The sequence below is a fragment of the Sminthopsis crassicaudata genome, chromosome 2, assembly GCF_048593235.1.
Source record: "Sminthopsis crassicaudata isolate SCR6 chromosome 2, ASM4859323v1, whole genome shotgun sequence".
NCBI lineage: Eukaryota > Metazoa > Chordata > Mammalia > Dasyuromorphia > Dasyuridae > Sminthopsis > Sminthopsis crassicaudata.
The window spans coordinates 611,281,051-611,307,603 of NC_133618.1; the positions used below are offsets into that span (position 1 = coordinate 611,281,051).

At 48.9% G+C, this 26,553-nt stretch overlaps 2 protein-coding genes across 6 annotated transcripts in view; one reads left to right on the forward strand and one right to left on the reverse strand.

Moving 5' to 3' along the window:
• Positions 1-3,995, forward strand: part of R3HCC1L (R3H domain and coiled-coil containing 1 like) — a 91,196-nt gene extending 87,201 nt beyond the window's left edge. For all 4 annotated transcript variants that reach the window (XM_074296022.1, XM_074296021.1, XM_074296023.1 and 1 more), the window contains one exon: positions 3,333-3,995. In XM_074296022.1, coding sequence (XP_074152123.1) covers positions 3,333-3,400 — 68 coding nt within the window. In that variant the 3' untranslated portion in view covers positions 3,401-3,995. The remainder of the gene's footprint in view (positions 1-3,332) is intronic.
• A 3,570-nt stretch (positions 3,996-7,565) lies between these two features.
• Positions 7,566-26,259, reverse strand: LOXL4 (lysyl oxidase like 4). 2 transcript variants are annotated; one of them, XM_074296028.1, is made up of 16 exons: positions 26,122-26,259; positions 22,768-23,014; positions 19,419-19,727; positions 18,435-18,613; positions 17,437-17,642; positions 16,248-16,286; positions 15,092-15,299; positions 14,382-14,565; positions 14,071-14,225; positions 13,446-13,613; positions 13,103-13,265; positions 12,305-12,548; positions 11,055-11,170; positions 10,628-10,764; positions 9,372-9,483; positions 7,566-8,402 (listed from the first exon to the last, which is right to left on the reverse strand). In XM_074296028.1, the coding sequence occupies exons 3-16, from the start codon at positions 19,690-19,692 to the stop codon at positions 8,335-8,337; spliced, it is 2,253 nt and encodes a 750-aa protein (XP_074152129.1). In that variant the 5' UTR covers positions 19,693-19,727; positions 22,768-23,014; positions 26,122-26,259; the 3' UTR covers positions 7,566-8,334. The 2 variants fall into 2 exon arrangements, with proteins under 2 accessions (XP_074152129.1, XP_074152128.1); XM_074296027.1 differs by having other exon boundaries at positions 13,446-13,714; positions 14,031-14,225.
• Positions 26,260-26,553: the final 294 nt, after the last annotated feature.

Below are 26,553 nucleotides of genomic sequence, written 5' to 3' on the forward strand. Positions count from 1 at the left end.
TTTCACCTTCCCTTGATTTACCACATTTTTTACTCAAAGTAATAGACGGATATTAGATTAGTATGGTTGGGCTTGTTCTTAAGAAAGCTGTGCTCATTATTATTCTGTAGGTGTTTGTGAATTGATTTTGTGATGATTTTTTTCATTATTTTTCCCAGGTATAGAAGTAAATCATACAGGGCACATCCCTATTCTCTTTTTAAAATGAAAACACTAGTTATTTTCCAATCTTCAGCACCCCAAGTCTGAGAAATGGTTGCTAGTGACCTTTCAGTGACTTCAGTCAGTCCATTTAAATCTAGGAAGTGTATAAATCACTGTTTGTAGGGATACATCAAGGGGCATTCGTGCTCTGGGACCACTCCTGCTGTCCTTTCTTTCTCTGTCTCTCCTAATCTGTCTTTCCCTGTCCCTGTTCTTAGCTTCCACATCACTTATTAACTTCAACTCAGAGCTCCACAAAAACAGGCCAGACAAACCCTCATCTCCTTTTAGTGTTGTTTGTTTTCTTCAGTTGGATGAAGGGACAGCATTTGTTGTGAGTTTTCTGTTTTACATATTTTCAGGTTAAATTTAAAGTGTCATTTGAACCTAAGAGAAAGTGCACTGAGCTCGAAGGGTGGCTGGTGGAAGCCCCTCTCTGTAGAATGGGCATGGCGTCCTGAGTGCTCTCTCCTTCAGCTCTAAGAGTCTCTGATTTTGGGCCTGCTTGAACATTGCAGAGTGGATTCTCTGTTACATTAGACTGTTCACTAAGAGAGGGTGGGCTGGGGAGAAGGAAAGGTTGGCTTGTTTATTGGCATTTCTGCTTTTTTGCAACTATTTGTACAACCACCTACTTTTCCCTCACATTTTCCATGGTTTTTATATTCTCTCAAAAGAGTAACATTTAGAAAGTCTCTCTTCTTGGGCTCCTTTGTGTTTTATTTTACTTCTTCTTAGAACAGCTGTGCTTTTTGTGTCAGGGAAGGACCCTGTGGTGACCTACGGACTCCTCCTCAGAATGACCATGGTCTATCTTTCTAATGGAAGTGAATGCTAACTTTTGGTGAAGGATTAGTAAAAAACAGACAGAGACATACACAGATGTGGAATATGCAGGTGTCTGTGTGTTATATTGGTATTGTTTCTCTTCCTTCTCCCCTCCCCATTAAAATTCAGGAAACTTTCGGCTTAGATCAGTCCCTGGGTGGTCTGTAGACTCTAGATTGAGAATCCCTTTTGTCGTTTCCTTAGTTTGATTGGTGAAAATTCACTTTTTGTTTGTTTTGCAGGAGTCCCATGGACTCTCCTTGCAGCCTAGAATCTTTTTCAGTTTTTCAGTTTCTGGTCAATTTCTCATAAACTCCTATTGTAGACCCAGGGAGCTCCTTAGTTTTCTGAGCAGCCAGTTACTGCCATGCACTTGGGTGCCATGTGTCTGCCCCCCAGCCACATCTTTTCCTCAGCAGCCACTGCCTGGACGAGGGCTCCTACAGGTCGGCTGCCATCTGGCCTTATGGATCCTGGCTGCTGTGACCAGTGCCTGCCACAAGGTGGAGCCCACAGTGCAGTCAATTCCTTCCCTGGCTGTGCCCACCTGCTAGTCTGCAGCCTAGCAGGGTATAGAAGAGGTGAATGCAGATGTCTCATTTCTCAGCATAGATGTGATTTCAAAAGCATTTTCATTTGTGCAGCCTCTTGGATCCTCAAGCTGTAAAGTCTCTTATAGGTATTAACATATTTAATCTTTTCAATAGACCCAGAAGGGCAAATAATTGGTAAGGCTTAACTTTGCAGATACAATTATACTGATATGGGAGCTTCTGGAGGAGGAAATTCTCATCCAGTGCAGGTTAGCAATTTCTCTGCAAAGTCAAGTCTTACAGAGAGGTCTAGGACACAGAGAAGTGATTCACACAGCCAGTTTGGGTTAAAAGGAGGACCTGAACTCGGGTCTCCTTGTCTTCAGGACTGGCTCTCTGCCCTGGACTGGGCTGGCTCTCACTGTCAAATTAAAGAGAAGAAATTAATTGTATTTTCAGTAGACTTAGAAGCAACCATTGCTTGCAGTCATTATCATTTACATAATCTGAGGACACTGAACTTAGGAAAAATTTGGCAGAAAAACTATGTTAAGGTATAGCCCATTCTAGTGTTAGCATTTCCATTGGAGTTAAGAAGAGTAGAGACTCAATAGTGAATACTTAAATTTATTCCTGACATCTTGCCCCTACCCTTGTTCCTCTTGGGAATAAATGAGAGATGAATATAAAAACCAACTAACCCCAGAATGATAGGATGTGTTAAGACAATTGAGAAGTAGAATAAGAGGGGCAAGAATAACCAAGCAAGAACTGATTTCTGGGATTTGCTGAAATTTGATCTTAGTTCTGAAATATATTTATTTTCACTATCCGTGCTAAACATTTATATACTGCAGGATTATAGCATTGAATATTTAAATAAATTAAATGAGGTTCAGGAAGAAATAGCAAATTATATTAGTAGAAGATCTCAACTTTCCCCTTTCAGAAGTAGATAGACTTAACCAAAAAATAAGCAAGAAAGAAATTAAGTTGAATAGAATTTTCTGGAGAAAATTGAATGGGGATAAAAAGGAATATACCATTTTCTCAGCAGTTCATGACATCTGCACAAAAATTGACCATGTATTAAGGCATAGAAATCTTACAATCAAATACATAAAGGCAGAAATATTATATGCATCCTTTTTGGAAAATGCAACAAAAATTACATTCAATAAAGGATCATGGAAGGAAAGATTAAAAATTAATTGGAAATAAAATTAGTCTTAAAAAGCAAGTAGGTCAAAAAGCATGTCATAGGAACAAGGAATAATTGCATTAAAGAGAATGACAACGATGAGACAACATTACAAAATTTGTGGGTTGCAGTCAAAGTAGTAATTAAGAAGGGAAAATTTATAGCTCTAAAACTAATTAAATAGTGAAAGAGAAGATCAATGCATTGGGCATGCAACTGAAAAGAAAAAGTAGAGAAAGAGTAAATTAAAAATTCCCAATTACATACCAAATTGGAAATTCAGAATATCAAAGGCAAGATTAATAAAATTGAAGCATAAGGAAGCCATTGAACTAATAAAACTACAAACTGGTTTTACAAAATATACCTTTTTCTTGCCTCTTCATGCTCTCTCTTGTTTTTCTATAATATGACATTTTCTTATTTGTGTTGCAGAAGTATTAGTAATTGATAACCTTTGAAAAAAACAGTGATTCTATTTGTCTTGGTTGAAATTTCTCTGAAAACCGAAGGAAAGTCACTTGGTTGGTGTTGTGTGCACCAGTTTAATACTCTTGTCTTTACAGAAAGAAAGCGGTTGGAAGCAAAGCAAAGGGAGGACATCTGGGAAGGCCGGGACCAGGCTGCTGTGTGAACATCATCTAGAGAAAGAGATAATTTCACAGAATCAGAAGGCTCCAGGCTAGAAGACTTTACTGAGTTTCCTTTGTTTGTGAGAAAGGCAGAGACTATGGGTCCAGAGAGAAAGTAAGCTGTTCTGTTGGGCAGCTCGGCTTTCTGGATCTGGAAGGAGCAGTTTGCTATCACTCCGTGTGGAAAACCAGAGGAAACAGCTCCATCAACTGGGAAGAAACTTGGAAGTGGAGTCCGCGGGGCAAGAGAAGTCCTGGGTATGTGAGCTATCTACTTAGGAAGAGCACGACTACACCGGTAGCAGAGCACACAAGGGAGCACCAGGCCCAGGTCAGAAGAGCCAGTGCTCCTCCATCCAGACTCAGGGATCCAGAACCAGAATTTTGGAGCCGGCTCCTTTCTGACAATGGGCCCAGAGCCTAGGGGGGCCGACAGCAGCCCACATCATAGATGTTTGGTCTCCAGAGTCTCAGCCTTGCCAAGAGCCTGTCTGCCCCGTGGCAGCCGGAGTTGTGCCCCATGGCACACTGTGCACCAAAGCCGAGGGAAACACTGACATCATGATGTAATAGAGATGTATTAAATCTATCACCTGACATAAGTGGCTGTATGCTTGGTCTGTTTCGTCACCACCACCACCACAGGGGGGCGAGAGCGTGGAGAAGATTCCTTTGTTATCTTCATGTAGGTAGTCTGGCACGGTTAAGTGGAGTTTTAGTCATCCTCCAGCCCAGGGACTTGTTTCCCTAAGGCGGCCTTTTCTGACGTGGGATTATTGTGCAGTTGTTAGCATTTGGCCTCCCCCTCATCCCCCTTCCCTCTAATCTGTCATCCCACAGAAAGCATCTGGCATGCAGCGTGCTCTTAGTGCAATGCCACTTGTGCCAACGTCCCTTGGCAGCTAGGGACAATCCATTAAGACCAGGGTCAAGCAAAGCCTCAGGGCAGGGCCAGTCAGGGACCTCAATGCAGGCTCAGTACTCCTGAGCTCTGCCCTGAGGCACCTCGGAGCTGGCTGGACCAAACTGCAAGGGGCCGGCATGGCAAGAACCAGCCTTGCCTGGGTCCTCAGGAAGGCTGCAGCTCTTAGGGCTAGGGATGGCGACGGGTGAATGGCACCGCTGGGTCAAGACAGAGGAGGACTTTGTGGGGGGGGGGCACAAACATTCCCTGTGAGGGAGCCTGCATCCTAAACCCGCTCTTCTTGGAGCTCCCTGGACCTGGGTCAGCCTGGCAGGCTTGGTTATCACCGTCAGTGTTCTTTGGTCTTGCTTTCTCTCCACCATTGTTACAGTTTGTGAAAAACACAATGGTCCTGAGTCCCACTGTTTCTCTCTCTCTCTCTCTGACTCTTGGCAACAAGGCCTCCTCCCTATCTTCCCAGAACAAACTTATCTGAGGTCTTTACAGATTCCTGAGACAAGAGTGTCGGGGCCTGCAGTGGACTGACTGCGGCTGCTCAGCTCTGCTGCTGCCTCCACTTTCCAGCCGGGCCTTTTGTTGCCTCTCTTTCCTGAGAGCCAGGGGGTGATTAGCACAAGTAGGCACTTCTCTTATTATTTCCCATTGAGGGTTCTTGGCCTTTCCTCACAGCATTTGAGCCTTCAAATCAGCAGTTTCATTGTTAAAATGTGCAGTTTGATACAGATGACATTCATTATCTGAGATGTCGTCCCTCTCTCTCAGAAAGTCACGTCTATCCCCTTTCTAATTTTCGGCCATTTTTTTTTTCCCTCCTGGCATTTACTCTTCTAACCTAAACAGGAAGAAGGATTTTCTTAGGCAAAAATCAAGAGCTCAGAGACTTTTCTCTTTTATATATAAATATGACTCAAATCACCTATCAATGGGCTTATGTTTTGAATATTTTTAGTAGTGGTGATAGATCTGTACTTAGACAACTATTTCCATTCCATTTTTGAACACTGACTTTTTTTTCCCCCAAGGCTGGTTTGGATAAAGGATGCAGGTAGAAATCATGGAATAAGATGAGGCTACCTTTATGTAGTAGCCACAGTAGCCTTGTGCTGTAACCAATTTCCTACCGATTAGAATCATCCCCCAGATGCAATGGGCCTTGGGAGATAGTAGGTCACCCCTCCTGAGAGAGCTTAGATCAATCAGCCCTCACTGGGAATGTTGAGAGGCGCCTCTTGAGTAAGTTTAGACTAGTGCCTCTGAGATGAATCCGTGATTCTGTACCAAATGGAGCTAGCCATGGTGAATCATGGCATTTAGCCTGGAAAAGACCTTTATCCAGTCAACGCTCTCCGCTTTATAAATGAGGAAACAGAAAGATGAAGTCATTTGCCCAGAGTCATACTGGTAGCAGATGACAGAGTTGGGATTCAAAGCCAGGACTCTTAATTCTTAAGTCCAGTACTGTTTCCTGATATAGATCATTTCTGTTCTAAATGCCAAAAAGACATTTTATGGAAAACTCATACGGGGCAAGTGCTTACATGATGGTCAGAAAAAGTAATAGAAGGACACTCTCAAAGTTTCTCTGGAGAACTTTGGAATCAATTTGCAATGTGGGAGCCACTGGCACAGGACCACCCCACATGGCGTGCCCTCAGAAAGTGCTGTGCTCCCAGAGCAAAGCAGAATTGGAGGAAACGTGATGTGCAAATTGAGAGAATCTGCCCCAAATGTTCACAGGGACTGTTTGGGTCTGACCCGTGGCAGAGCATTCTCAGCTCTTCTTGGTCTGATCAGTCACAGCTGGACACACTGGGACTTGAACTCTAACCTAATGTCGTCATTTTGGTCCTCTTTGAGAACAAAGGGACAGCAACCATTCGAGCAAATGTTTTGTTAGGGCCCGAGTCTCATCTTTACATGCACACAGTGCTCCCTCCTTATCCACTTATTAATGTCTTATAGTGTCTTAAAGCCTAGAATTAAGTCCCGAAAACAAATATTCCTTGTGAGTCCTGAACTCCTCTGCCCACGGCTAAAAGAACTAATCGCAGTAACTAGACCCCGGGAGGCTCTGTAAAAGTACAGCTAACCTCGGCTCCGGAGGAGGAAGCTCAGGTTCCCCACGCATTAGCTTCATAGAGACGGAGCTGTGCTGAGGCTTTTTGGGGTCTGTCTGGAATCTGGTTAACATTCCTCGCCCAGTTATACGCCGTGTTAGCCAGCACCTCCCCCTCCATGTCCCCCCTCCTTCCTCTCCCACCCGGCCTGGGACAGCGCAGCCCTTGTGCAGCCACTCGCCAAGGTTGGAACCGGCCGCTCCTCTCGGACGTGTGATGTGGGCACTCGCCTGGGGACTGGAACCGTGGCTGTCTGCCTGACCTGCTTTCTCTGGCACTCTTTGAAACTGGGTCCTGCCAGGAGCCACGGCTCGCCCCCTGCCCAGATCTGGCCTGCGGAGCCATCAGCCAGCACACATTCCTCCGCTGGATGCACGCTTTTCCACAGACCGTTAGCTGCGTGTGTGCGGATAATGTTGTTACTGTTCTGGAGCTGTTTGCCGAAGCCAACAGGAAATCGGTCCTTCCCTTGTTTACCCAACCTGCCACACCAAAATATAATGTCCCTGCTGCTTAATAAAAGAACTGGGGGAGTTGAGAAGAGAATGTACAGCACAAGGAACGAGGGAACACAGGCCATTTTGTGCTCAAGGAGCGCGCCCCAGAGCGTGACCCTTTTTTCTCCCAGAGAAGGGAGACAACTCCAAATGGAAGGTGAGGTGGGTGGGATAGGCCTGTGGCCATAAATCCGCCCTTTGGGAACGAAAGAATACTTCCCAATAATGAAAATTAATCACCCTGCGGATTTACCTTTTTATTTGTTTTCGTGGGCACTGAGCCTAGGATGTGCTGTTTTGGGGAAGCAGGAGGTAAAAGCTGACCACTTTGAGGGGAGTAATAGGGGCCTCGTTTATGAGAAACGGTTGGACTAGATCCCCTCCAGGACTCAGTGAATGACTCCCAAAAGTTGGTGGCAGCCTTGGCATTTGACCAGTGCCCGGTAGGAGGGACGGTGGAAGGATTGGCACCCACTGACCGCAGCATGTGTCCCCAGAGGAGGCTCCATGCCTCCTGATAGCCCATGCCAGCTTCATTGCCCCGTTCAGATTTCCATCTGACACTGTACCCCCTTCCCCTCAAACACCACTCGCCAAAACTTTTGTTAGCAGATAGATAGCTACTCATTATATTGCAAAACTTATTTATTCATTATGAAGTTCACTCTGGAGCTGGAATTAAACTGGACCAGAGGCCAGTCCTGAGACAGAGTGCCCCTGAGGCAACATATCGATGACAGACGCTGTGCTTTGGTGCGAAGGCCCCTGGCTTGTCCCAGAGCCCAGATCTTGCCATCCACTATTTTCTCGGGCCGTCGTCGCGTGTGACCCTCATGACATCAGGAGCTAGTGGTGACCTGAGACCCAAGTGTGTGTGGATAAGGATCCCCCAGAGAAGGCGGGGACGGGGCAAGGGGATGGGAGGCTGACAATGGCACAAAGCACGGGCCGAATCCACTGGTGTCTGTGATCTTGTTGTCTTAGACATCACTGGTGACTTAGTCCAGCTGTGTTGCTCGGACTGCTGGCAAACAACAGTTTGTTCCATCAAGCTTCTTTTTCCCCAGTGCCACATACATAAAGCACCATAGACTTGGGGCTTCTGGCTATCCCAAGAAGGCAAGTGCCTGAGGAACCAGGGCATGGTGACACAGAGTTCAGGGAAAGGCGGTTCTGTAAGGCTCGGGACTGGGCATCTGCAGGCTCCTGTGACAAAGGTCCAAGCCCAGTGCCGTCCTTGGGGGGCTGTGCTCATCCTGGGCTGGCACCTCTCCTTCCAAGGCTCCCTGAGCGTATTCTTGTCGCTTCCAGGAGGCTGAAGCCCCGTGAAGGGGATGGCTCCAGGAGGCTGAGGTATCTGGTGTTGGGGCAGCCGGTGAAGGCTGGCGGCCGGGACCTCAGATGAGGTTGTTGAGGAGTCGCTGCTGCTGTTCCAGGACTTCCGTGTTGGCTCCATAAGCATCACCTAGAGAGGGGACGCAGTTCCTGTTACATCTCTTTCCCCATGACCCATCGTTATAAACAGTCGGGACTATGCCCTGGCACCCCCCATCCCCCGGCAGATAGATTCTGAACCCAGGACGAATAAGCTATGGCCAACCGATAGAGGCTCTTTGGGCATCCTCAGGAGTCATGGAAGATCTGAAAGCAACACTGTCTCTTCCCCTTTCACTTCCATGTTCGGGGGACGGTGCCCAGTGTTCTGGAGCATGGTGCTGTGTGGGGTACACTTGCCCCCCACTCCAAGCCCCCGTTACTCCCTGGCTTCTACTGCCTGACGGGTATCACTGGATCATCCAGAAAACCCAGCCTTCTTATTTCACAAGGGCACAAAGTACATTGCACGTACAGTAAGCACTTCAATGTTCAAATTCAGTTGAAATTAGACTAAATTTGAAACTGAAATCAGGGAGGTCTCAAGTGGCGGCCTTTTTGTTACTCAATCACCCTCGGCTTCTGCCTAACTCCTCCCTTCTCAGCCCTCTTGCTTGGGATCGTGTCCTCACAGCTGGAGACGAGAGCCCGACACCAAAAGACCCATTTCTGCCCAGCGTTGCCATTGTCCATGTGGCAGCCCGGCAGGGAGAGGCTAAGGGTGGGTGTGGATGGGAGAAAATGCCAAGAAAAAAAATCTAGGAAAATAAAAGGAAAAGCTTCTTTTCATCTTTGTCTCTGGGAGGGATTGGAAAGGTTGAAGAAAGTTGGAGGGCAGACAGGGAAGAATATTTCTTGAGATTTGGGGGAGAGATATAGGGGTCGTTAGTACTGGGGAGTGTTAGGAAAGTAGGTTCTGGAATCTGTCTGCAAGACTTGTAGGGACGTGGCCTCCCCTCTTGTCCACAGCGAATAGGCCTAACTGGGAACATAACTGCAAGTGGCTCCTTACATGGCCAGCAACTGCGAACTGCCCGGATCCGCCCACCTGCCCCATTACCTGTGTGGCAGCCGTGCAGCCAGACCCGGTGCCCGTCGTACTTGCATCGGCACCGCATCATGTTGTTGGAGAAATCTGACTCGGCCACCTCAAATTTAGGATTTACCACCACCTGAAAGAGAAGGGGGACGAGGGCAGAGCAGAGGATCCGTAAACAGTAGGGGGTGGGCTTTGTGAGGGAAAAGGAGGAGAGGGCGTTGGGGGATTGCAGCCCCCCGGCGGAGTGGCAGGGCTGACAGGTGAGACCCTCTGTGCGCTGGTAGATGGGTTCCAGCAGCAGACCACCCAAAACATCCTCTAAAGGTAATATTAGAAAACTGGATTAAGTCACCATCTTCCCAAACCTTAGTTTGCCTGTATTAAAAAGATGGTTGATCATTTAAAAATAATTTATTATATTTTCATAATGTATAATTTAATATAATTTTTATGTTTTATTTATTATTTTACCTCATTTTAATTTTAGCTCTTTTAAAACAACTTATCAAAAATTACTTAAATTTTTAATTTATTAATTACTTAATCTCTTCTAGTAATTCTACTTGAGTTTGTTCAAAAGCTGTTATTTTCCTCCGAGGCATTATTTGTAGCATCCCTGTCACCATAATAACTCAGTTTGGTGAGATTCTTCCTCCCCACCCCCCATTCTTCCAGCCTTCCTGATTTCACACTTAATATTAGAACTGGACTCTGCAGCACTTCTAGAAAGAAAATCTTGGCTGGTCTTTTTTGCTCCTTTCTTGGGTTATTGTGTTGTGCTATGAGAGCACCTAGGGAATAGGCTGTGGACCTGCAGACTTTTGAGACTCAAAGTGATTCAATCCAGAGAAACATTTGATTGTTTCCCCCCTGGTGTGACCTCTGCAAGTTCTATGTGGTTTGGGTCTGTGCGGGAGTAGATTTCTGCCGGATTTCACCTCTAACAGGCGACTGAAATGTTCTGCTAGTTCAGACCAGCAGAATTGTCGGCTCTCCTTTGTTTCAGGTTTTCCACCCTGATTATTCTTCTGCAGGCTGGGCTGCATGTTGAAAGTGAGAAAGGCAGTGGGGCGAGTGGAACCATATCCGTGCTATGTGATTGGTCATTCTTGCCTTTCTTATCTATGTCAGAGGGACATTTGGAAGAAGAGTGCTAGTTTGGGGGACTTTTAAAAGTAGTCTCAGTGCCCCCTGGGAGGTAGACTGAAGAGCAGCACTCTCAGGACTCCAGAAGGAGGATTTGGGAATTAGAGTGGACCTGGAATGGACACCATTACCTGGAAGATGTAGTCCCCAGGATGCACATCTGTAATGTCCACCCACTGGCAGTCGATATCATGACGATAGGTGTCCCAGCAGCCTACAGTCACCCCCTGCTCCCCAAAGTTGGCGCAGGCGTAACGCCGCTGTAGCCCTAAAGGAAGGCAAAGGCAGCTTCAGAGGCCTTGGTTCGTTGGGAAACCATGCCTGGGAAATAATGGCTACATTACATGCCCCCTTTGCATATTCCCAGAGCCCCAAGCAGCAGGAGAACTTCCTTTAACTGCCTGCTAGCTTTCTCCAAACCTTATCTGGGGGGGTCTTTGAGGGCTTGGAACAGTTAAAAAAAAATTAACAGGAATGGAATCGAGATGGGGAAGACCCTAAGAAAAAGTCTCATCTGAGAATCAGGGGCCCCAGCCATGTTTCTCGAGTACCACGAACCTGTGGGGCAGTTGGTGTCCTCTAGGCAGAAGCTAGCCTTGTGTCCTTCAGCAACCTTGGAGCCATTGAGAGTAAGAAGGTCATAGTGGGTGAAGACCTCAATACTGTGGTAGTGCCTACAAAAGAAAGCCATCACCCCTGGCACCAGGTCAGGGTCATTCTTTCCCAGAGAAGGTCTGGGATAGCAAAGCGGAGCCCCGAGCTGCCACCTGGAGACAAGATGACCAGGTCCTGCCTTTCCAGGGTCTGCCAGGCACTGCAAGCCTGCCCTTGCGCCCTGTCCAGCCTGAAAGGGCAGCTGAGCAGGGCAAGGTGTGATAGCAGCCAGAAATCTTGGTACACGAGACCTTGGGACTCATGTGGAGCTAAGATGCCTTTAAGGGGAGCTCTCCTTCATGTCGGGCTGAGACCAAATTGCTAGTATGCCGTCCAAACTGGCAGTAATAATAGCTCTGCTGGTAACCCTGGGAGTCATGCTTATTATCCTGGGTAGGACCAAGACCCAAAAATGCCTCTTCCCCACCGCACCCCCTTGCAGCTCTTTTCCCCATGGGAAGATATTTTCTACGCTATTGCCTCTCCCTCTGGGTGAGACTTTTCAGCCTTCCCCCCCCCCGATTTCTGGGGTCTCTACCTCTTCCCCAGCCATTGAATGACCAGGAATGAGGTTCTCCAAAGGTAGCACCCTGGGTGAGGAAGGATTCAGAGAGCTAAGGAGCCAGGACAGTAACCCAAGATTGAGCTCCTTCCAAGTTCACAGATTTCTGGGTACCATGACCCTGACAGAACTCTCAAGAAGAAGGTGCCAAATCCAAAGATACCCCAGCACTTAACCCTCTTGGCTTCTGTGCCCAGCACCCTGAGAAGCCATAACTAAGGATTCTGGTATTTGGAGGAGGTGGAAGATGCCAGACTCCAGAGAATTGGAGGGAGATGGGTGCTAGCCTTCTTTCTCTATGAAAATGGTGGCAAGGTCCCCAACAGTTTCCACCCCTGAAAGGCTGATCTGGGACTTCATGGCATCTGGGGTGAATCTCCCAACTCTCAAGAGAAGATAGGGGATGGGATAGTAGGACCATGAGAGGTGGGGTCCCAGGACTTCTGGAGAAGGGGACCTCTAACCTGTAACCATCAACCCCAAGGGAAGCCTTTCCGATGGGGACGGTTAAAAGTCCTAACCACCCGATGCCATGGGTAACAGAGACCACAGAAGCCCCGTTTCAGGCTGAAGCATCTACAAGGGTGCCCACCTGTGGCACTGGTGCCAGATCCAGCTATGGCGCCCAGTCTTAGGTCGGAAGTCCGCCCGGCCAAGGTTGTGGATTTGGGAGGAAAATCGCAGTAGGCGGCGGTGCCCATAGGGCCAGTTCATGTGGTCAGCTGACTGTGAGAGACAGTTTTCCTCATGGGCACAGTACAGCAGACTCAGTGGGCGGTCCTCCAGGTAGGCTGTCTCTTGTACCAGCTGTGCATTCATCACCAAGTCTGGGGCACCTGGGGGTAACAGGAGCCAAAGGCAAATGGCATTCCCTTCCCCCCCCCAAAAAAAAAAGACATTCCCTCCTGCTTTACCAAACTGGGGCCAGGTTCAGGCTTTCACCCGAATAACATTTTACATGAGAAGTAAATAGTTTTTAGAGTTTATAAGGAGCTTTCCTCTAAGTCTTCTTCTGTAAGGTTCACAATTAGGCAGGGAGACTTTATTATGGCCATTTTTCAGATGAGAAGACCAAGGTTCAGAAATGGAAAGGGATATTGGTCCAAGATCACATGGCTACTAAGTAAAAAGACAGGACATAGACCCGGAGTTTTCCTCCATCATCATTCATGACTCCCATCAAGGAGCAGATCTCCCCTCCCCAATGACCTGACTCTTTGAACAAGATGCAGAGACCCCAGACCCAGCCAAGAGCCGAGGCTCCCTTCCCTCCCCTTCCTCTGTGCTACTTGGAGTTGAGAACAATCCCCGCCAGAAGGGGCCCTTCTGGAACCGTGTCCCTCCCATGTGTGGCCCCTGGTAGTGCCCACCCAGCCCAGGGGCTACTCACTGTCAGTACAGGTGACTCCTGCTGAGAAGCGGCCCACCCCGTGGGAGCAGTGCACAGGCCCGTGCCGCTGGCACTGCTGCAGGGCCAGCTCTGTGCCCGAGCAGCGCACCCCACTCATCACCACTTTGCCAGCCCCTGGAGTGCCCTGCCAGTACCACGTGTCCTGGAAAAAGGCATTTCCCCATCAGTCAACAGAGACCACCTCACCACAGGAGCAGGGGCTCGGGTGGGGCGCATTGTCACCGGCTCCGAGAACCCGGACTTTACAAGGGGCCAGGACTCCTCCTGAGGGTCTCCCCTGAGGCAGAGCGGAAAGGGATCACGGGGGAGTGGTTGGACCCACCTGGATGGCGTGGTTGGCAAACCCCATGCCGAGCTGCCTGCAGACCACCATGGCCTCGTTGAGTCCCCAGAGGTCGCTGCACACAGCTCCCCAGACAAGAGCCCCGTTCATCTCCACCAGAACCTCCACCACGCCCTCCTCCGGGGTGCGCCCCCCAGCCAGCCGGATCTGCAACAGCCAAAGGGGTGAGTAGCGGCCATCTCCACCCACGAGCTGGGGTCGCTGAGAGGTCCCCACTGCCCCCAAACCCCCCACTGCCGACCACTCCTCTGCTAGAAGAAATCCCGGCCGTTAGACGGCATTCCCCGAAGAGTAAGGTTTTTATTTCAAGCACGAGTGTGGTCTCTATTTAAAAAAAATACTGATAAAAGACCCATATCCTTTTCCCTACTAGTGTGAATTCGTTCACTATCCGAGACATGGCCCTTAGGAGATTAGATGGAGGATGCCCAATGGACTGCCATTCACTCTGGGGGCGGGGGGGGGGGGGGCGGCTGGCCCTCGGTGGGCAGGAACGCCCGAGCCAGGGATCACAGCCGCGGGCAGGAGCCCGGGACAAGCCGGCCGCCGGCAGCCAGGAACGGCGCCTCTCTGTGGGCAGCCCCGCCGCGCCGGCCCGGCCCACCTGTTTCTGGAAGTCCATGTTAGGGACGTTGCATCTGACGGCGGCGTCGTTCCCGTGCTGGCAGCCGCTCTGGGACGCGTCTTGGGCCGGGCAGTCGCTGAGCAGCCTCTCGTACCCGCGGCAGCGCACCTCGCTCAGGTGGATGGGGCCCAGCCCTGTGGGGACGAGGGGACAAGCTCCTGGGGGCGCGGCCTCCCAGGCCTCGGTCCCTCTCCGCCAGGCGGAGGGACTCATTCCCCGCCCCCGCTTCTCCTTCTGTGGCCTCTGCAGAGACGGGACCCCCGGGGGCGTCGGCCGAGTCCCGCACTCACCTTGGCCCAGCTGAGCCCCAAAGAGGGCCTCCCGGGCGGAGCCGTAGCCCAGCTGGCGACACAGGACGCTGGCTGAGAGCAGCTTCCACCGGCGGTCACACACGGTGCCCCACTGGCCGTTCATCAGCACTTCCACGCGGCCCTCGCCCACCTGGGCCCCGGCCCGCAGCCGCACCTGGGCCTCCTGGAGGGAGAGACCCCAGTGAGCAGGTCGGGGACGGGGTCTGGCTAGGGCAGAGCTGCGGGCCAGGGCCGGGACGCCACAGTTTCGTGGCAAGCCAGGCAATGGATTCGATTCAAATCTCTAAAAAGAGACTATTGGCCTCCGGGACAGCAAGGTCCCTTCCAGAGAAACCTTTTACCTGTGGAGGTTAATAAGGCATCCTTTGAAACAGCTTGCTACCATAGAAAGCTCAGTTAGGAGTTAGGAAGCCAGTGCGCAAATCCCAGCTAGGACCGGCACTATGTGATGGTCTCGCCAGCCTCATTTTCCTCATCTGTAAAATGGGGTTACTTAGAGCATGAATTCACGTCTAACTCAGAGTGGATACGAGCAAAATACTTTGCAAATGTTAAAGCACTTTGAAAATATGAGCTCTTTGGAAAATGTTCCCTCCAGAAGCAGCCTTACACTAGAGCCTTTCCCTGGGAGTCCCCGGGGACCCTTCCAGGGCTGCTGCCTTCCTCCTCCCCTCCCCTGGAAGCCTTACCTCCTTGCGGCGGGGCTTCCCCTTGGGATGGCGGAAACGGGGTCCTGCCACACAGCTGACCACAGCATGGATGCCTGAGGGGCAGGCTGGCCGCAGCTTGCCTTTTGGTGGGGACACCTGCACTTGGCATTTAGCTAAGTGGGGCTCAGTCCCCAGGCAGTTCACCCGATGGATCCAAAAGGAATTCTTCTTGGTCAGACTCCTCAGCCTGCAAAACAAGGCGGGAAGAGAGCATGGGCTTTCTGAAAAGAGGGAGAAAGATGGGGGGGGGCGGGGTAAAGAGATGGAGGGGAAAGGCATGGTGGAGGAAGGGGAGGATGAGGAGGAAGGCTGGAGGCAGGGAGGGAGAAAAGGGGATGAGGAGGGAAGGAGGGAGGAAAAGGGAGTAAGAAGAGGAGGGAGGGAGGGAGGGAAGGAAGGAAAGAAGGAGGGAAGGAGAAAGAAAAGGAGAAAACAAGAAGAGTGAGCAAGCAGAGAAGGAGGGAAGAGGGGGGGAGGGAAAAGGTGGAGGCAAGAAGAGAAGTGAGCAAGAGGTGCCAAGAAGGAAGGGAGGGAAGGAGGGGAGGAAGCCTGAAGGCTGGGCATAGGGAGGGAGAAAAAGGGATGAGGAGGAAGGAAAAGGAGGGGATAAGAAAAGGAGTGAACAAAAGGAGGGAGAGAGGGAAGGAAGGAAAGAAGGAGGGCAGAAGGGGAAAAGAAAAGGAGAGGACAAGAGTAAGCAAGAAGAAGCAGAGAAGAAGGGAGAGGAGGGAAGAAGGGGGAGGGAAAAAGAGGGGATAAGAAAAGGAGTGAGCAAGAGGAGCCAAGGAAAGAGGGACGGAAGGATGGGGAGGAAGGGTGAAGGTCGGATGGAGGGAGGGAGGAAAGAAAAGGAGGGGATAAGAAAAGGAGTGAACAAGAGGAGGGAGGGAGGGAGGGAGAGAAGGAAAGAGTAATGGGGAAAGAAAAGGAGACAAGAAGAATGAGGAGCTAGGGAGGGAGGGAGGTAAGGAAAGAAGGAGGGAAGAAGGGGGAGGGAAAAGGAGAAAGCAAGAAGAACTAGAGAGGGAGGGAAGGAGAGAAGGAGGGAGGAAGGGGGAGGGAAAAGGAGAGGACAAGACGAGGAGTGAGCAAGAACTTTCCCTCTGGAGAAACCACCCACCTCCCCACTAGTCACCTGGATTTAGGGTCTTTCATCTTCATATTCCAGAGTTTTCTGCAATTGAAGAAAACTAGAAGTGAGGGATTGGATTAGGAATATATGGACCCTTCTCAGCCCATTCCCAACTGGTCTGGGGACAGACTCTGGGGTTCAATGAAGAGAGCCAGATGACCTGAATTCAAATCCTGATTCACTCTACTTTCTGCCTTGGTGGCCTTGGACAAATCATATGATCACCTGAGCCTCAGTTTCCTTATCTATAAAAGAAGAGCATTAGGCTTCCTCTGAGAGTCTTTCAAACTCTTAAGCTATGAGGGCCTGATTCTATTTGAGTCTCTGAATCCATACTTTACCTCTACTACCTCCTCTCATTACCTCTGGATCCAGGGGAGAAAGACAGGGAAAGGAGCAGCCTTTGAAAGGAATCACCATCAAGGTGAAGGTCACTAGTTCTAGGGAGCAGCAGCCTAGGCTATAATCAGAGCTCCTGGGGCCTCCCAGGGATGGTGACTGAGTCAGCCACGGCCCAGACGTGCAATTAGTAGAATTTAGGTCAAGCAAGGGCTTGAGTCCTGGCAGTAGAAAAAGCAGGAATCACGTATCTACTGTGTGGTCCCTTGTCACCTTTCATTTAGGTTATACTGTCTGTGGGGCAGGGAAGTAGCACGTGAGGCTGGACTTTGGGGCTGAGCCACATGGAGCAGCCGAGGGGAGAGGAGGTACTCAGGGGAGGAGAGAATTCCCAGTTCTGTGGAAAAGGAAGATTTCACTCTCCCTAGAGCAGGGCCCTCACGTAGACCATTTGGAATTGAAATCTTGGCTAGCTTTGAGTCACCTGACATCTAGCCAAAAACACCAATTAGACAGCGCTTTAAATAGATTTGACATAGTCCAGATTTTTTACTTAGGACTTTAAATACGGATATTCTTATCAAATCCCTTTAAATGTTGTAGTTTTTGCTTTCACAATTAATACTTTGTCTAGTAAGTGAATTTCCACCCACTCCACCCCCTTCTCTGGTGAATCCTATTCCTGGGCTTTCTAACTGAACAGTCCCATGTTAAGCTGGTAGTTGTGTCTTGGAGAAGCCCCCTCTGAATGGGGTCTGGCTTCCTTCCTGAAGCCCAAACACCTAGCCTAGACACACACTTGACCTCAGCCCCGACACTCAATCCCTGACCCCCAAAGTCAGGATCTCCCTACCTGTAGAAGTGAGTCTTGACCGGCACCTCACTGGGGAAGCCCAGCATCCCGCAGATCACTCTGCTGTTGTTCATGGTCCAGCCCTGGTCGCACACCTGTCGCCAGTGACCCTCGTATTTCACCTCCACAGCACCCTCCAAAATGGGGTTCTGCCTCTTTGCGCTGGCCAGCACGGGCTTGATCCGTACCTCCTCCAGCCGCTGTCCCTGCCCAAGCACATGGGATCATATAGACACTGAGGGTATAGGACTGCCAAAGAGAGTCCTCCGTGGAGCCCATTGGGGAAACTACCCACTAATGAGCCCCTGGGGCTAGGAAGCTATGAGCCAGCCTCATCTACCTCGTCTGGACTCCAGATTTTCTGTCAACTTTCTGGGATCCTTTCTGGTCCTGGGGTCACCTTGTCCGGACCACTCTGGAGAGTTTCCCCCTTCATTCCTTCTCTTCCCCCATCTTTCCCCCTGAGGGTGGCTGCCCTCAGGCTGGCAGCTCTCCTGAGCCCTGCCTGCCCTACGTTGTTTGGCTGTGGCTGTTTTTAGCTCTGGGATGTTTGTGATGAGAAGAGGCAGCAATTGTGGCCAGTTGTGTGGGTGAAAGAGCCCCCACTTGGCCTCCCTCTGCTCCCTCCCTGTTGGTGTACTCTTTCCACAGTTCCCAGCAAGCCCAACCTCTTTTTTCTCCAAGTCTGCTCAACCTCAAGAGACAAGACCCTGGAATTCATCCTAAGCTCGAGCATCTCTCCCTTCCTCCTTCTCCACTTTCCAGCTTCCATCACGAATTCAGTATATTTCATGAGCATCTGTTCTGAACAAGCCAATGTTCTAATCATTGGAGATGCCAAAAACAAAGGTACCAAGACCTGTTCTCTCAGGAGCTTTTAATCAACTGCTCTACAGGAAGGAGATCTCTCCATCTATGTCACCAGGTCTGTGGCTCTCCTCCGGCCAGACCCAAAGGGAAGCTCATTTTCCGGGCAGGTATCTGGGCTCCCTTCTCACCTGTGGCCCCAAGGTCTGGGAGGGCCTCTCTGAGCGGTGGCTGGGCAAGCGCTGGGGGTGGCAGACGACCCCGACATCTTCAGAGTGGCTGCAGTCACTGATGCCCCAGCCGTTGAACCTGCACTCTGCCAGGGAGCTCTCGGTGCCCACACAACGTACATTATCCATCCAGATGTGTCCTAAGGGGAGAAGGCGAGGGTGAAGAGCACTTAGGAGCAGGAGGAGATGAGGCCTTCGGTCACAGACCCCACTTTTTTCTCTTAACTTTGAAAAGATCTCTAAACTCAGTGATTCTCTTTGAATTGATCAGCCCACAAGCATTTATTAATCAACTTCTATGTGATAAGGATGTGCCACACAGTAAGAAATACATGGGAAAATGAGACAGTATTTGTCATTGAGGATTTACTTCTGAATCACTGTAACCAGCATTTTCGGGCTTACAAAGCACTATACTGATATCTCATGTGCTCTTTACAGCATATTAGTCCCACTTTACAAATAGGAAAACTGAGGCTGGATTACACGAGAATACATAATTACATAAGGATATAGGCCAGGATTCAAACACAGATTTTTCTGACTTTGACTCCAGCACCATATCCATTATGCTACCCTAAGAGAGCTATCTCTTTTTCTTAGCCAGCGGCCTCCTTGAAAAACTCCCTGTCACCTAAAGGTAAGCACCCCCCCTCCCAATAATCTATAGATTTATAGAGAAAAGGAGAAAGGGGGTGTCGGGAAGTTAAGGTTAGAAGGGACTCTGGAGATGATCTAGTTTAAATACCTCATTTTTTGATTAGGCACCTGAAAAGTGAAATGATTTACCCACAGACCCCCAGAACTCATGCCCTCTGCTACTCTTTCTTTTAAGCCATGGTTCTTGGCTCCTGGACCTGCTCTCTCATGCATCCTACCCATCATGTTCTGGCATGAGCTCAACGGTGGGGAAAGAACAGCCCCTGAGCCCTATTGTCCACTCACCTTCCCCTTGACCATACTTGGCGCTGTGTGCCCATGTCAGGGCCGCCTCAAAGCCAAGCTGGCGGCAAGCCACATTGGCCTCCGAGAGGCTGAAGTCATCATCGCACACGGTGCCCCACTGGCCCTCATGCAGCACCTCCAGGCGACCCTCCTCAGGCTGGCTCCCAGCACCCACCAGCCGCAGCTTAAGGGATCCCAATGACTGTTGCCAGCTTAGGGGGACCTGGCACAGCCACAGCAGGATCAGAGACCAAGTAGGAGGTAGAGGCCACATCAGGGTAGCTTCAGAAGCAGCAGGAGCTCAGAAATCTGGGGAAATAAATGATATAATGATGGGTAAAGAGCCCAAATCCACTTAGGTAACAGAGGCTTTGCCCCATTTGGGGATCTCAAAGACTCAGGTGGAACTCCCAGCTTTCCCCACTTATACAAGGTGGTAAGGAAGATAGGAATAAAATGCTTATTAAGTTATTGTTGACTGATTAACCCTAAATCAGCAGGCTGAGATATATCATTGGGCTTCCAATATTTGCAAAGCAGTGGAGATACTGGGCTGTATCCTCAGAAAACTCAGGCCTTTGTCTTGTATTGAAACAATTTAGAAGCTGGGAGAAGAAGGGGGCTCCTCAGTGTCCTCTAACTGTCTGGCTAACCTGTCAGTTACCATCAAGTGCGGTCAGCAAAGGCACAAAAACCCATTCATGTTATTGCTGGCTGGTGCTTATGGACAGTACCAAATCTTTTCTCTTTTCTTTTTTCCCCCTTTATTAAAGCTTATATATATATATATATATATATATATATGTGTGTGTGTGTGTGTGTGTGTGTGTGTGTGTGTGTGTGTGTGTGTATATATATATATATATATATATATATATATATATATATATATATATATATATATATATATATATATAAAACATATGTGTGGACAATTTTTCAACATTAGCCCAGGGCAGAACCTTGTGTTCCAATTTCCCTCTCCCTTCCCCCATGTTCTCCCCTAGATGGCAAGTAATTCAATATATGTTTAACATGGTAGAAATATATGTTAAATCCAATATATGCATACATATTTATACAATTATCTTGTGGCACAAGAAAAATCAAATCAAACCAGAAAAAAAAGGAGAAGCAAAATAACTATGGAGTCTTTTCACATCAATAAAGGGCACCTTTTGGTTCCGAGAGTGAGTTTTTCACCTTGAGAACCACATTCCCACAACCTGCTACTTCTTCCCCTACCCCCATTGGTGGTGACATAAGTGGGAACCAGAGCAAGAGAATGCTTCCCTCCCCCTGTGCTTGGATGTGCTCTGAACAATTTCTGGGGTTTCATCAGGGCTTGAGCTCCTTGATGCTGGGCCCGCCCAAGGCTCTGAAAGTACTTCCTGGCTCCTGGGACTCAGCAGGATCAAACCAGCTTGTACTATGTGTGTTTGCCCTGAATTGACCCTCCCGTGGAGGAGAAGTAGGTGGTCACCCTTGTGGTGTAGGTGGGGAAAGACAGAGGGGATTGGCTCCTAAATCCCTCCCGTCCCCCTCACCTGCCATGCCCCTGGAAGGTGTACCTCCTCTGAGTCATACAAGAGAGGAAGGGTAACTGTCCCCAGAAGCCCCCTGTGAACGCCGAAAACACATGTGGTGTTCTGAGTTGGGCTGGCGGTGGAGGGAAGTTATCCCTGTGCTCCTCCAGCAGGCTCTCAGACACACGCCAGTGCTTTCTCGTCGAAGGGGACTCTGGGTCAGGAAACTTCCTCTACCAAGCAAGGACAACACCTGCTCAGTTTACACACTTAGGAGAATTTCCTGGGCTGCTGAGAGGTTGAGTATTTTGTCCAGAGTCACTCTTCCTGGCATGGGTTGGAGTCCTGAATCCCCGCTTCTCCCAGCCTCTTACACTTTAAAAGAAGGACTGACACTTACTAGCAATAAGAGTAACAATTATTATTAATAGTTATAACAATAGAAGGTTACAAGGTTACCAAGGCAATTTGTCTCATCTGAGCCCCAGGATTCCCCTGAGAGAGTATCATTGCCCCATTTTACAGATACAAAAACTAAACCTTTGGGAGCTTGCCAAGGAGACACAATCTAAGTGTCAGGGCTGAGATTGGTCCCAAACCCTCTCACTCCAGCTTGAATGATGCTCCTTCTATACCAAGATGCCGCCATTGAAAATGTAGAGAAGAAAAGTTTATTAGGTTATCCAATTGTAATTTATTTGTAATTAATTTGTTTATTAGATTATCTAATTGTATTTTTTTGTAATTGTAAATTCTTTTAGTGAGTTTTGATTTGGTGGAATCAGAGTAGCTATGGAGACGGAAGGAGACAGCCAGGCAGGGAGTGGGGAGTGGGGCAGCATGAGGACCTGGGGTTTGCCAGATGGGGGGTAGCTGGGAGCATTATCTGAAAGACAACAAAAAAGATCAGTTCTCCTGGCTCCCAGGCTCTGCCCTAGGCTTAGAATTCCAATTCAGGTTAAACTCCCATTTAGTCTTGAGCATCCTGGAGCTAGAGGGGTTCAGCTCATACAAACAGAGTCAGGGCTAGATGAGCCTTTAGGTATTCCAATCCCTTCATCTTAGAGAGGGTTCTGGGATCAAGTCTTGTGCACTCTTTCTTTGAAGTTTCTCATATCCATCTCTTTTTTCCCCCCACCTTTACTGCTGCCATCTTGGTCCAGGCACTCCCATGGCATTTGTTGGGATACTAAACCATCCTAAAGTAAGAGACCTAGTCTCCTGGCCCAACTTTGCAAACAAGCTACATGACTTCTCATTCCATATACCACCAGGAGGCAACAGAAAGATCGCTAAGTGTGGAGGCAAAGTCCTAAATGAGAATTCTGAGTCTTCCACTAACTACCTGGGAGAGATCTTTTTTTGTTTGTTTATTTGTTTTTGGTTTTTTTGCTGAGGCAACTGGGGTTAAGTGACTTGCCCAGGGTCACACAGCTAGGAAGTGTTAAGTGTCTGAGGCAGATTTGAACTCAGTTTCTCCTGACTTCAAGGCTGGTGCTCTATTCACTGCACCACCTAGCTGCCCCGCAGGAGAGATTTTGAGAAAATCACTCATCAATGGGGGCCTTTTCATGAAGCAGAAGAAATGGACTGAATGGTCCCTTCCTGCTCTGGACCCATGAGACTAGGATTTCCTAAGACTCTTTTTTCACCATTCCCCTTTCCCCTGCTTCCCATCGTCTACTAAGTCAGGAATAGGCAGCCCACCCTTTTGGATGCCTCCAATTTCTCCAAATTACTCAATTGGCTACAATAAAATGAACAAACAAAAATACATGTCATTCTTTGTTTCAGAAGTCAACATTTCAGCCATCGGAGCATACCTGGCATAGGGTGCTGCCTGTGGGTCACTCCTGGTTCCTCTCACCAAAAATAAATAAATAATCACGGAGGGTGAGTCTCCCCGAGTGGTCAGAGAGTCTTGGAATGGTTAGCGGACAAAGAGAAATAACACCTTGGTCAGTTAGTCACCAGTTTGGGTCTGGCCCAAAAAGAGAGGCGGATCTTCAGGTGGGTGGATCTTCAGTGTGGTTTGTGGTCAACAGCACCTCTGCACCCAATATGAAGGAACTGGAAAGAAAAGAGACAATATGTGGCAGAACGTCACTAGTAATGCAGGAGTAAGGAGAAGTGGTCTAGTGGGTAGGAGATCTGACTGGTTCCCCCCCCCCCCCCCCCCCCGCCACTTAATACCTGTGTGACAAGCCTCATTTTTCCCATCAGAAAAATGAAGGATTAGGTTTGATTATAAAGAAAAACCTGCATTATGAGACTTCTATGGAACTTTCTAACATACTATGATCCTATGGTGTTATGAATCTATAAAACACTGTGATTCTAAAGGGGAAGAAGAGGTTTCATTAGAGAAACTGAGTTAGGTAACAGTTTCCTCACTAAATGAGAGAAGTTCATCTAGCCACTGATCAGCCTGGTCTCTGCTCTGAATCCCCTGTCCCAGGCACAAAAATGATGATTTAGAGCTAGAAAAGACTGGTCCAAGAGTATCAAATTCAGATTGAAGTGAATCCTCGTGGGTATCATATTGATTTAGAAAATCACAAACTAACAGTATCTGTATTATAGTATTTTTATTTATTTTGCCAAACACTTCCCAATTATTTTTTAATCTTGTTCCAATGCTTAGGAGTTTTGCTTCAGTTTGACAGCTCTGATCTAGTCCAACCTGATTTTTCAGAGAGGAAATTGAGCCTCAGAGTGGTTGGGTTAAATAGTAATCCAAGTAGTAAGTAGCAGAGTGGGAACGAGTGCATTACTAACTAGTGATGTGTTGTCCACTTTCTCTCTGTGTATTTCTCTGTGTTTCTGTCTATCTCTATGTCTCTCTCTGTCTCTGTCTCTCTTTCCCTCCCTCCTCCTTCCTTTTCTTCCTCCCTCCCTCCTGCCTTCCTCCCTCTCTCTATTTCTCTCTGTCTCTCTCTTCCTCTTTCATTGTCTCTCTTTCCCTGTCCCTTCTTTCTCCCTGTGTCTGTCTCTTTCTCTATCTCTATCCTTTCTCTGTCTCTTGTCTGTCTTCTCTGTTTCTCTTCTCTCACTCTGTCCCTGTTTCTGCCTCTTTCTCTCTATCTCTCTTTCTCTCCTTCATTTTCCTCATATTGGTGGCAACGAGACTGCCTACCACAAAGTACACCAAAGACCTGCTCAACTGCTACCTTTGGGTCAGACCCACGTCATTAACTAACTGGCCAGGTCATTCTCTCCTTTTGAAAACTAAGCACTTCTAAGTGGATTCCTCCCAGGTCCTCGGATTCCAAAGCTAGCCAGTCCTCATCCCCTGGCTTCATGCAGCTCTGTCCTTACTCTGTGTGGGCTGATGGGCGGGGGACAGCAGAGATGGTTAGAAGTAGAAAAGGGATAGGGCTGAAGAGGAAATAGAAAGGTGTCAGGAAAGTAAGATTCTTGTCATGGGAAAAATTGAGCTTGAATCCACTTAAAGGGAGGCAGCAAATGCAGGGAAGTGCAGAAACAGGGCTGTAGACAACAGGGTATTGGAGAGGAAAAGTGAGAGGAACGTGAGAGGAACAGGGCCGGGGGAGAAGGATGAATGAAATTCCACCATGTTATGGGTTGATTTATGACCCTGGCAGAACTGTGTGAGAGCCCTGGGGTAGGTGCCAGCTCTGAGCTGAGCCAGGAGACAGTTTCCAGGCTGGTTCCAGCTCAGGGTAGCATGAGGCACCTGCTCTGTGGTCCTTGCCAAACAAGACTGGCATCTGGCCTGACCTGGCTGAGCAGAACTGCTAGGTATGGGGACATCCCAGAACCTGCAAGGAAGGGGAATGGGAAAGGGGTAATTTGGACTTGAGGAACTCTGGTCTTTCATGTCCCCTTTTCCCCAGAGCCTTCTCAGTCCTGGGTTCACATGCAGGTGGCAGCTTTGAGTTCCCCTTAATCCAAGCTTCCTGAATTATAGGCTATAGAAGGTCAGAGCACAGAAGAACTTTTGAGATCTTTGAGTCCAATTCTATTTTATGGATAAAATAAATAAACAACAACAAAAAAGCACAGAGGATCAGAGAGGTAAAATGTCTTTCTTGTAAGCAACAGGGATAGGACAAGAATACAAGTCTTCTGATAGCTTTACTAGTCTCCTTTCTACTATGCCATTCTATCTCCTAAACCTGGGCTTCAGCCTATTCCAAGCTAATGCTGAATGAAGTATCTTTCCGGATTCACAAAAAGTTGAACCACAAATACCACTCACTTCTCTGTAACTCGAAGGAACATCCTCCCTCTGTGTCTGTCTCTGTGACTCTGTGTCTGTCTCTGTTTCTATCTCCCCACCCCCTCATCCCACACTTCTCTCTCTCCTCTGTCTCTGTTCCTTTGTCTCTGCCTGTCTCTCCCATCTGTTTCTCTCTCTCCCATCCATTTCTCTGTCTCTCTCTAATCTTAGCCTATGTCTCTCTTTCTGTCTCTGTCTCTATTTCCCCACCCCCTCCATCCCACACTTCTCTCTCTCCTCTGTCTCTGTTCCCTTTGTCTCTGCTTGTCTCTCCCATCTATTTCTCTGTCTCCCTCTAATCCTAACCTACTTTTGCCATGGACCCATAGCCCACTTCTGCCAACCTTCAAGGGGTTTCAGCCTTCTTCGCTCAAAAACATCACAAAACATTTGCCCACAAAGAAAGGATGTGCTTATGCCCATGGGTAAACTAATTCAGTCATTTTACCAAACTGTAACAGGTTTAAAAGTAATTAGCTAACAGCTGTGAGCCAATCCAATCATACAATCCAACTTGCTGAATAATAACCATCCTCCCTCCATCATCCAGACCTTTACTACACACATCTCAATCAATCCCGCTCCCATCCAGCCATAGACAAAGCAAGAGCTCTTATTCTCCTTAGACCTATGGGGAAACTGAGCCTCCGTGGGCCGCTGGGTGCAGAAGTGACGGGGAGCGCTCAGCCAGCCTGGGGAGCTGGGGCTGGAATCCAGATGTCTGCATTTCTAGGTTAGCGCTGTTTCCAATGCAACATGTTCTGTTTAGACACAGCCCAAAGTTATTAAAAGATGTATTCTCTAAAACTTAGTCCAACAGGCAGGCAGAGACAGAGGGCTGGGTGAGAGAGGGAGACGGAGGAAGGGGAGAGGGAAAGAACTGGGCAAGCCGGAGATCAGGAACACTGCCTGGATGCCCAGTGGGTTCACTCACCACTTGGAGCCCAGGCTGGGTCGGGGTACTAGGGCTGCCGCTGCCGCTGCCGCCGCCACCTCCCGGATTGCTTCCTGACAGGTAAGCCTGGGAGCTGTCCCGGCCCTTATATCCCGACTCCCTTTTCCCTAATCCCCTCCCTCGAAGGAATCTCTGAGGAGGGGATGGGGAGGAGCTTCCGGGGGCCAGATGCCCAGCAGGAGGGAACCCGCGCAGCCCAGCCCAGCTTCCTGGGCACAAACCTGAAATAGCCGGGGGGCTGGCTCTAGACTCTCCAACCTGCACCTCCCCACACACACTAGGACTACCTCACCGGGCGGGGCGCAGCTCTGGGGCTTTGAAGGGGAGCGCCGGATTGTGCAGCCTGAGGCTAGCGGAGTGAAAGGAAAAGCTCGGCTCCCAGGAGCTGGGGAGGCGCTTCCTCTGCTCAGC

What these genes read in the sequence shown, in the direction of transcription:
- LOXL4 (XM_074296027.1), bottom strand. Translation starts at nt 19,692, where the DNA reads ATGTGGCCTCTACCTCCTACTTGGTCTCTGATCCTGCTGTGGCTGTGC. An exon ending in ATCTGGCACCAGTGCCACAG is followed by an intron (nt 11,171 to 12,304) that starts GTGGGCACCCTT and finishes TTTCTTTTGTAG; the next exon opens with GCACTACCACAGTATTGAGG. An exon ending in CTGGGGACTACATCTTCCAG is followed by an intron (nt 9,484 to 10,627) that starts GTAATGGTGTCC and finishes CTTCTCTTTCAG; the next exon opens with GTGGTGGTAAATCCTAAATT.